At 37.9% G+C, this 10,000-nt stretch overlaps 1 protein-coding gene across 1 annotated transcript in view; it reads left to right on the forward strand.

The window, feature by feature from the left end:
- Positions 1-8,962, forward strand: part of LOC144960527 (serine protease 33-like) — a 21,254-nt gene extending 12,292 nt beyond the window's left edge. The window contains exons 7-10 of the mRNA XM_078893718.1: positions 2,738-2,842; positions 5,538-5,704; positions 7,129-7,283; positions 8,599-8,962. Of these exons, the coding sequence (XP_078749844.1) occupies positions 2,738-2,842; positions 5,538-5,704; positions 7,129-7,283; positions 8,599-8,766 (595 nt within the window). The 3' untranslated portion in view covers positions 8,767-8,962. The remainder of the gene's footprint in view (positions 1-2,737; positions 2,843-5,537; positions 5,705-7,128; positions 7,284-8,598) is intronic.
- The last annotated feature ends 1,038 nt before the right edge of the window (positions 8,963-10,000 follow it).

Genomic DNA, 10,000 nt, shown 5'->3' on the forward strand with positions numbered 1-10,000 from the left:
ACTGTTGAAGGAATTCCGTAGTTTCATAGTTGACTGATAGATGTTTGCGTTCCTTTATGCTCTTATGTATCTCTTTCTTTACGTCAAGTGTGGTTTCAGTCAGGTGTTTGATGATTGTATATTCCTCCTCTAGGAAGTAAAAACATTGTTGTGTTGATGTTGAGCTGTTAGAATTGAGCTTTTATATAGCGCAATATCCACTAAACATGCTCAAAGCGCTTTACAAGGCCCCCTAACCAACAGCAGCACTTAACGTATAGGACGAGACATGACGCCTTAACAAGCGATATTACAAAAAACATTAGGGCAGGGACAACGCTGTTAACGACCAGGTACTCATATCACACCTGAGTACGGTGACAGAATGTGAGTAAAGAGCATTGTCCAAGGACTCAACTATGCGCCATGCGAGTCTCCAACCCAGGACCCAAATTGGTTATTTTTGTACTTAAGTACATCTGTAAAGGTGATAAATCTGTCAATCAATCAATGTACGAACAACAATATCTGAATTATATCATAATTAAATGTTGTGAACTGAGAGAGAGAGAGAGAGAGAGAGAGAGAGAGAGAGGAGAGAGAGAGAGAGAGAGAGAGAGAGAGAGAGAAAGAGAGAGAGAGAAAAAAAAAGAGAGAGAAAGAAAGAGAGAGAGAGAGAGAGAGAGAGGGAGAGAGAGAGAGAGAGAGAGAGAGAGAGAGAGAGAGAGAGAGAGGGAGAGGTGGCAATGAAGGCAACCTAAGATGTGTGTAGACACAATTGTTCTCTATCACCAAGAATGAAGTTACTGAATAATGTTAAACGTTAGATTGCCATTTATTGATTACAACATCCATTGTTAACTCACTCAACCCTAACACCGACTATATCAGTCGCTAACCCAGGTTACTTTTACCCATGCCTATTTATTACATTTTTCTGAGACAAATTATAGGCGTACTATCAAAGTTAATGTTTTTAGGTTTTACATGTTAATAAAACTATCTATATACATGCTCTTTTTAAATATACTTTTCCTAATTTTGAAAAGTAGCAAAAATCTCTAGGATTGAATGAGTTAATTTGACAATTCCGGTACTATAGATAGTTTGCAGACGTCGTCACTCAAGCCTTCGTTATTGTATTTTGCCATCCGCGTTTGTGAGCGATTCTCACTAAACTGTATTACCCCGACTATAAAAGTTCATGATTACACAATGTTTTGTGTGTTGGTCCGTTATACTTCCGGATGGCAATATTATGAGCTTCTTAGCCAAGCGCATACTATCTATAGTTACCATTAACTCTGGAATAACATGACTTGATATGACAATATCTGGCCAATAAGATCCGTCATTCAGCCTCTCCTTACCAACTACAGGAAAATCGTCAAATTCGTTACGATGCAACCAACATTTTTCTTATTCAAATTTCTCTTGTACATCATAAAATTTAAAGAAAATGAACAGTGTGCTGTAGAGCATGTTTTGCTAAAGAAATTATGTATCGCAAGAACTTATTGCTATTGCGTTTGAGAGATAAAAAATATATTTTTGTGTTAGTTTTGTGTGAAGTTTTGGGGAAAATCCTGAAAATAGCTGGTAAGGAAAAGATTAAACAGTAGCTTTAGACGCTCGTTCGTTCTTTAAACGATAAAGACAATTATTTAAAACAGCAAATGGAATGTGATTTGGAAGATAAGACATAAACATGAGTTGCCAAGTAGGTTATAGTGATAACGGTGTGTTACTTTTACTTGTGTGTGTTACTTCTACTTGTGTGTGTTACTTTTACTTGTGTTATGTGAATCGTTTGAAATTCTGTTAAATTGCTCTAGATCTACACGCAGTTGTCCAACCAAAAATATTATTATATATGGCACAGGCAGAAAGAAAAAAGAAAGAAAGAGCTTTTGTATTGCGCAATATCCACCAAACGTGCTCAAAGTGCCTTACAAGGTGTCCTTGACCAACAACAATACGTAACATGTAGAACAAGAATGACGCCTGTTAGGCGATATTACAAATATCTTTTCGACAGAGACAACGCTGTTAACGGCCAGGTGCTCATTTTACACCCGATTACGGTGGGAGAATGTGAGTAAAGAGCCTTTTCCAAGGACTCAACTATGCGCCGAGCGAGACTCGAACACAGGACCTTCCGATCCGAAAACGAGTGTCATACCACTTGACCGCACAGATAGGCAGATAGACAGGTGCATATATATATATATATATATAATATATATATATATATATATATATATATATATATATATACGATATATATATATATATATATATATAATATATATATGTATATATATACATATAAATTAATAGATAGATATATAGATAGATCGATTGATTGGTAGATAGATAGATAGATAGATAGATAGATAGATAGATAGATAGATAGATAGATAGATAGATTGATAGATAGATAGATAGATAGATTGATAGATAGATAGATAGATAGATAGATTGATAGATAGATAGATAGATAGATAGATAGATAGATAGATAGATAGATAGATAGATAGATAGATAGATAGATAGATAGATGCTTGTATTGTTAGTAGGCTGTTTTTAACAGCCAAGTCTTTTCACGGTGCTAGCCGATTCGCCAAAAAATCTGGGTCAGTTTTCTTGGGAATGTAAGAAGAGATAATTGAATAGACGAATAAATAGACAATTAGTTGTATTATTGGTTGGATGGTTGTATAAATGGTTTGAAATGTTTTCACTCATCTTCAAACAGCCATGATTCCACATTCAGCGTGCTGGCCGGATCGTCAATCAGCTGGATCAAATTTGGGGATTACCGAAAGAGATATCAAATCAGCAGCATTCACATACCTGACGGGTAAGTATTCATTAAATCTCTCCTTACCGGTCATTTTCCGGATTTTTCACAAAACTTCACACCCAACCTATACAAAAATAGATTTATTTACCTCAAACAGAAAATCTGTTAGTTCTTGTTATACATATATTTTTGCTAAACGAGCTCTTCAATAGTAGTAGTAGTAGTAGTAGTAGTAGTAGTAGTAGTAGTAGTAGTAGTAGTAGTAGTAGTAGTAGTAGTAGTAGTGGTAGTAGTAGTAGTAGTAGTAGTAGTAGTAGTAGTAGTAGTAGTAGTAGTAGTAGTAGTAGTAGTGGTAGTAGTAGTAGTAGTAGTAGTAGTAGTAGTAGTAGTAGTAGTAGTAGTGTAGTAGTAGTAGTAGTAGTAGTAGTAGTAGTAGTAGTAGTAGTAGTAGTAGTAGTAGTAGTAGTAGTGGTAGTAGTAGTCGTGGTAGTGGTAGTAGTAGTTGTTGTTGTTGTTAATATAATTTAACTATAATAAACATTTTTGTTCAAATAATTTGATATACAAAAGAAATTAGAGTGACAAAATGTTGGCTGCATCGTAACAAATGTGACGAATTTCCTATGGTGGTAAGGAGGACATTAATGTATTTTATCGTCACAATAATAGTTCGATTTTTAGTTAAGTATAGAAACTAAGGGGAATTCGTGTCCATTAATTTCTACCCGTTGAACAATGTAAAATAAACCAAAAATCTGATTATCTAGCCTCAATAGGATAGCAGAAATAGTTTCTGAAATTTTCAAAAAGGTAGACAGAGCATCAACTTTATCAAAGAATATTCCTGTAGTTCTGAGAGTGCTAAATAGTCAGAGCAGTATAAAATGAATGAAATCAACTCACATTTATCACAACAGAATGCTTGTTTTTTAGACATTCCCAAGGCGTTTAAAAACTAGAGGATTCATCTTCGAAAATGAGAAAATCTATTGCAGCTTCCTGTCGCTGACTCTCAGTCGTAAGGGGGAAACAAGAAAATATATATCAGATACTATGGCTGACTGTGAGACGTAGGGAAAAAAGAAAACATGTTACAGCTTCCTGTCGCTGAATTACAATCATAGGGGGAAAATAAAACATATGACAGCTTCCTGTCGCTGACTGTCAGTCGTAGGGGCTAAACAAGAAAACATATGACAGCTTCCTATCGCTGACTGTTAGTCGTTGGGGGGAAAACAAGAAAACATATGACAGCTTCCTGTCGCTGAATTACAATCATAGGGGGAAAACAAAACCTATGACAGCTTCCTGTCGCTGACTGTCAGTCGTAGGGGCTAAACAAGAAAACATATGACAGCTTCCTATCGCTGACTGTCAGTCGTAGGGGCTAAAAAGAAAACATATGACAGCTTCCTATCGCTGACTGTTAGTCGTTGGGGGGAAAACAAGAAAACATATGACAGCTTCCTGTCGCTGAATTACAATCATAGGGGGAAAACAAAACCTATGACAGCTTCCTGTCGCTGACTGTCAGTCGTAGGGGCTAAACAAGAAAACATATGACAGCTTCCTATCGCTGACTGTCAGTCGTAGGGGCTAAACAAGAAAACATATGACAGCTTCCTATCGCTGACTGTTAGTCGTTGGGGGAAAACAAGAAAACATATGACAGCTTCTTGTCGCTGAATTACAATCATAGGGGGAAAACAAAACCTATGACAGCTTTCTATCGCTGACTGTTAGTCGTAGGGGGAAAACAAGAAAACATATGACAGCTTCCTGTCGCTGAATGTTAGTCGAAGGAGAAAACAAGAAAACCTATGACAGCTTCCTGTCGCTGAATGACAGTCATAGGGGCTAAACAAGAAAACCTATGACAGCTGACGATCATTCGTGGAAAGGGGGAGGGGGGGGGGGCATTTTAAACTGCCATAACGTTTTCAAAATTTGACAGAAATACAATTTTAAGCTTTTGGTTTCAAGAGTACATAATGTGTAAGTTCAATTGTGTCAACTATTACGTCATATGATAAAAGAAATGAACTCATTAGGACATTTGTCCAATTGTATTTTGCCTCACCATCGTATGTTTTGATTTATGGGCAAACGGTACTTATAAATTAGTCCACCCTTGTAGTATCACTTAATTAATGGGTCATTTTATTTCTTTCTCTGTATTATCATCCGTTCCAATCACTAAAGCGATGACCCCACAGTAGGCTTCGATATGGCTTTGACGGTTAATTTTCTTCGCTCTTGATTGTGTGGTTATGTGGTTTAATGTTATGACACTCGCTTTCGGATCGGAAGTTCCTGGGTTCGAACCTCGCTCGGCGCATAGTTGAGTCCTTGGAAATGGGTCTTTACTTACATTCTCTCTCCGTACTCATGTGTAAAATAAGTACCTGGCCGTTAACAGCATTGTTCCCGTCTGAAAAAAATTGTAATATTGCCTAACAGGCAGCAGCCTCTTATGGTTCTCACACTACTATGTTATGACGATCGACCCAATCAGAAAAGTCCGGTCCGCATTCGTGCACTGTCGCAAACCCGCCGGGTAGTATCGTCACAACACACCTTTCGACTAGATGCTCTGCCGTCTCGGGTTCTTGCCCACAGCGGGTACATATAGGCGTCATGTCCTTCCCACATGTTTAGTGTTGCTGTTGGTCAGGGACGCACTGTAAAGCGCTTTGAGCACGTTTAGTGGATATTGCTCTAATTAAAAGCTCAATTCTTTAATTCGTTCCAGTTATAAATCAGATCATCCCATGACTGGCTACGATATTGCCTTGATCAAGCTTAGGAGACGCATCAGTCTAGGCGGTACCTTGACAAGATCTGTGTGTCTGCCGGCCAGGGATGACGATTTCACAGATCACTCGTGTGTAGTCACTGGTTGGGGTTACACGGTTGAACGTAAGTTCATATAATATAGATAGAATGGCATTGACGTCACTCGGGTCTTTTTAATTGCTTTTTGCCATCCACGATTATGAGTGATTTTCACTAAACTGTATTAACCAGATTAATCAAACGTTTAATGTTACACATAATTTTGTGAGTTGGAGCTTTATATTTCCGGATGGCAATGTTGTGAGATTCTTAGCCAAGCGCATACCTGTCATCTGCATTTTTTGCGGCCGCAAATATAAGGGCCATCCGCAAATTTTGGCAAATTTCCCAAAATTGGCAAATCGTGGCAAATTTTGGGAAAATTGGCAAATCGCGTGGCAAAATTTTGGAAAAAAAAAAGAAGTGAAAACAAAATAACGAAAAAAAAAGTACGAAACTTGAGAAATGTTGCAGCTTTGCCTGGGCCCAAACCAAGGGAAGCTACTCTCTACGGATAATGATCCATTAAAATCTTTGTTACAACGCTATTCACAGTCATTTCATTTCTCAAGTCAAATAAATCGAGTCACTTACACTTCCAACTTCAGTCATGGATCGTTTCGTCAAAAATCTTAGTTCTCCTCGGCAAATTTTTTGGCAAATTTTGATCTTTTTGGCAAATTTCTTGGCAAATTTTGGGTTTTTTGGGGGCAAATTTTGGCAAATTTTAGGTCCCAATTTGGCAAAAAAAAAAAGCAGATGACAGGCATACTATCTATAAGCCAAACTGAAACTAAGCTGATGGAAGTTGTGGACTGTAAAATGTAATAATCAAAATTGGTTGTGGTGTCATTGTGTCGGTGGAAGTCGTGTGAGAAACTGCAGCAGTAACAGTAGTAGCTGTATTAGTCCTAGTGGTGGTAGTATTAGTATTAGTAGTAGTATTAGTATTAGTAGTAGTAGTAGTAGTAGTAGTAGTAGTAGTAGTAGTAGTAGTAGTAGTAATAGTAGTAGTAGTAGTAGTAGTAGTAGTAGTAGTAGTAGTAGTAGTAGTAGTAGTAGTAGTAGGAGTAGTAGTAGTAGTAGTAGTAGTAGTAGTAGTAGTAGTAGTAGTAGTAGTAGTAGTAGTAGTAGTAGTAGTAGTAGTAGAAGGAGAAGAAGAAGAAGAAGAAGAAGAAGAAGAAGAAGAAGAAGAAGAAGAAGAAGAAGAAGAAGAAGAAGAAGAAGAAGAAGAAGAAGAAGAAGAAGTTGTTGTAGTAGTAGCAGCAACAGCAGTAGTAATAGTAGTAGTAATAGTAGTAGTAGTAGTAGTAGTAGTAGTAGTAGTAGTAGTAGTAGTAGTAGTAGTAGTAGTAGTAGTAGTAGTAATTGATGATGATGATGATGATGATGATGATGATGATGATGATGATGATGATGATGATGATAATTATGATGATGATGATTTAAAGGCCTTCTTAAAATTACCATTTATTAAATAACAATTCAAAAATTGTCTTTTTTTTCAGCGAAAGACAACGCGAAGAGTCAGGGTGGCTCTAGACGACTAAAGTCTGCGATTCTTCCGATCGTTAGTCAAGCTAAGTGCTCCACATATTTAAAGGAGAAGCATCCAGACTATATCTGTGCTGGGTACAAAACTGGAGGGGAAGATCCATGTCAGGTTAGGGCATGCGCCCCCTCCCCCCCCCTCTCCCCAACTATAGATAGTTCGAAGATGACGTCACTCAGGCCTTTGTTATTGTTTTTGCCATCTGCGTTTGTGAGTTGTTCTCACTAAACTGTATTAACCAGACTATAAAAGTTCATGGTTACACAGAGTTTGTGTGTTGGTCCGTGAAACTTCCGGATGGCAATGTTGTGAACTCCTTGGCCAAGCGCATTCTATAGGGAATGAGATTAGCGGAAGAGTAGCGTCCCTTGATTGGACATCACCTTACAGAGAGACCGTCAACATGGTTTTGCGCATGCGTCTCTCTCGTTCTCGCTTTCGGTGAAGTGTCTCATGCCGCTTTCATCGGAAGCGAGGACGAGAGACGCATGCACACAACCAACTTGACGTTCTCTCTCTAATAACTTTTCCGCCGGTGACGTCACAGACTATGGGTGACGTCCAATCAAGAGACGCCACTCTTCCGCTAATCTCATTCCCTATTAATGTTATTAATTGAGCTGATTCTTCACTTGGCGCTGGGCTGGAAGACCTATTGGGTGAAGACGTCTTCTGACTGTGCTACAGTGTTCTGAGTATGTACCGGAAAACTGCACAGTTTACATCTGAGGCTATGTGGTCTTGTGGTATAACACTCGCTTTTGGATCGGAAGGTCCTGAGTTCGAGCCTCCCTTGGCGCATAGTTGAGTCCCTTGAAAAAGGCTCTTTACTTACATTCTCTCACCGTACCCAGGTTTAAAATAAGTACCCGACCATTAACAGCGTTGCCTCTTTCTGCCAAAATTTTAATACCACATAACAGGCTTATTTTTTGTTATACATATGACATGTTGCTGATGATCAAGGACCTTTTGTAAAGTGCTTTGAGCATGTTTAGTGGATGTTGCGCTATAAAAAAGATCAAACTCAAGATGAAATCGACAGACCATGCTCATTGAGGGCTTGTTTAATCTCATGACTAGACAATTTAGCATCTTTAACACTTTCTCTCAACAGCAAAATATTAACTCGAGGCATAATAATGTTCCAAAATCGTGACATCACTTTCTCCTAAAAACTTTCACGGCAACCAAAAGTTGCTCCACTTGGAAATTAGTAATATAAGCGATTGATACAATAAAAAATCGAAATATTATGGTATTATATGGCTTCCTGTGTGTTTGTGTGGGGGGGGGGGGCAGGGCAATAAATATAACATTGTGAAGCGCATAGAGCATGGACAATCAGCGAAATTACGCTACATTTTATTTTTATTTATTCATCTAAGTGTTTTCTTTTTAATTTTACCTTTCCATTTTCAAATAGGGTGACAGTGGGGGTCCTTTGGTGTGCCAAGGAAGTGACGGAATATGGAAACAAGTAGGTGTCGTAAGTAGCGGAGATGGCTGTGGAAGAGCCGGAGAGTTGGCAATGTTCACCTCGGTGTCAAAATATTCCTCCTGGATTCATGATACAATCAAGGCAAACTCCTGATCCTAAACCTCGTGTTTACATTCAAACCTAAATTTTTATCCATCTTCTTACCAACTATAGGAAAATCCATACATTCGTTACGATATAAACCAACATTTTTCTTATTCAAATTTCTGTTGTACATCATAAATTTATATGAACATAGTGTGTTGTAGAGCATGTTTTGCTAATGAAATGATTCATCGCAAGAACTTTATTGCTATTGTGTTTGACTAATTTAAACAAATATATATTTGTGGTAGTTGGGAGTGAAGTTTTGGGTAAAATCCTGAAAATGGCTCATGAGGAAAAAGTTAACCAGTGAAATATCGTACTCTGGAGGGGCAATTATTTATAGATTTGGCCAGGAAACTCGTCCTTCAAATTTGGTTCTATTTAAATAACCCTAATCTTGGCAAACACTCTGAAACCATTGATCTCACGAGGTTCCAGGGTTGTTTTAAAAAAAACTAGATTAGAGTTATATAACATTTTACGATATTTCAATATAAATGTTGCTGCTCGAAGCACGAAGAAAAAAATAATAATGTGAAATTGATTGTAAGCTTCAGTTTAATTACAAAAACAGATCAAATGAACGTTTCGGGTTTCCCCTTTATCAACAAAACAGGATGAATGAAACACCACAGATGAATGAGATAATGTGGTAGTGGCGTAATTAAGATGAGTCTTCTTTTTTCATCTTAACTACGCCACTACCACATTATCTCATTCATCTGTGGTGTTTCATTCATCCTGGTTTGTTGATAAAGGGGAAACCCGAAACGTTCATTTGATCGGTTTTTGTAATTAAATTGAAGCTTACAATCAATTTCATTTATTACGATATTTGCCCAAATTTTCAATATCCTACCCGTCTTCTTTCCAAAGTACAAGAGATAACTGGATAAACATCTCCTTACCAGCTGTAGGCAAATATTTCCATCTGATACGATACGATACAGAACATGACGCCTGTTAGATGATAATACAATTTTCCAACAGTTCTGTTAAAGGCCAGATACTCATTTTACACCCTAGTGCGGTGAGATAATGTGAGTAAAGAGCCTTTTCCAAAGGACTCAACTTTCCGGGGGTCCTCCGAAGGCGAGTGTCACACTACAAGACCACATAGCCGCAGGAAATTCGTGATGGCATACCTCCAATTTCCGGTTCCAAAATCATAGAAAGGCTGTTTATAACCAGCCCTTCGATTGACTATCTATGAATAGGTTACATAGTGAATCCTAAGTTG

The sequence above is a fragment of the Berghia stephanieae genome, chromosome 15, assembly GCF_034508935.2.
Source record: "Berghia stephanieae isolate SIO BIC M18660-M18661 chromosome 15, UCSD_Bste_1.3, whole genome shotgun sequence".
NCBI lineage: Eukaryota > Metazoa > Mollusca > Gastropoda > Nudibranchia > Aeolidiidae > Berghia > Berghia stephanieae.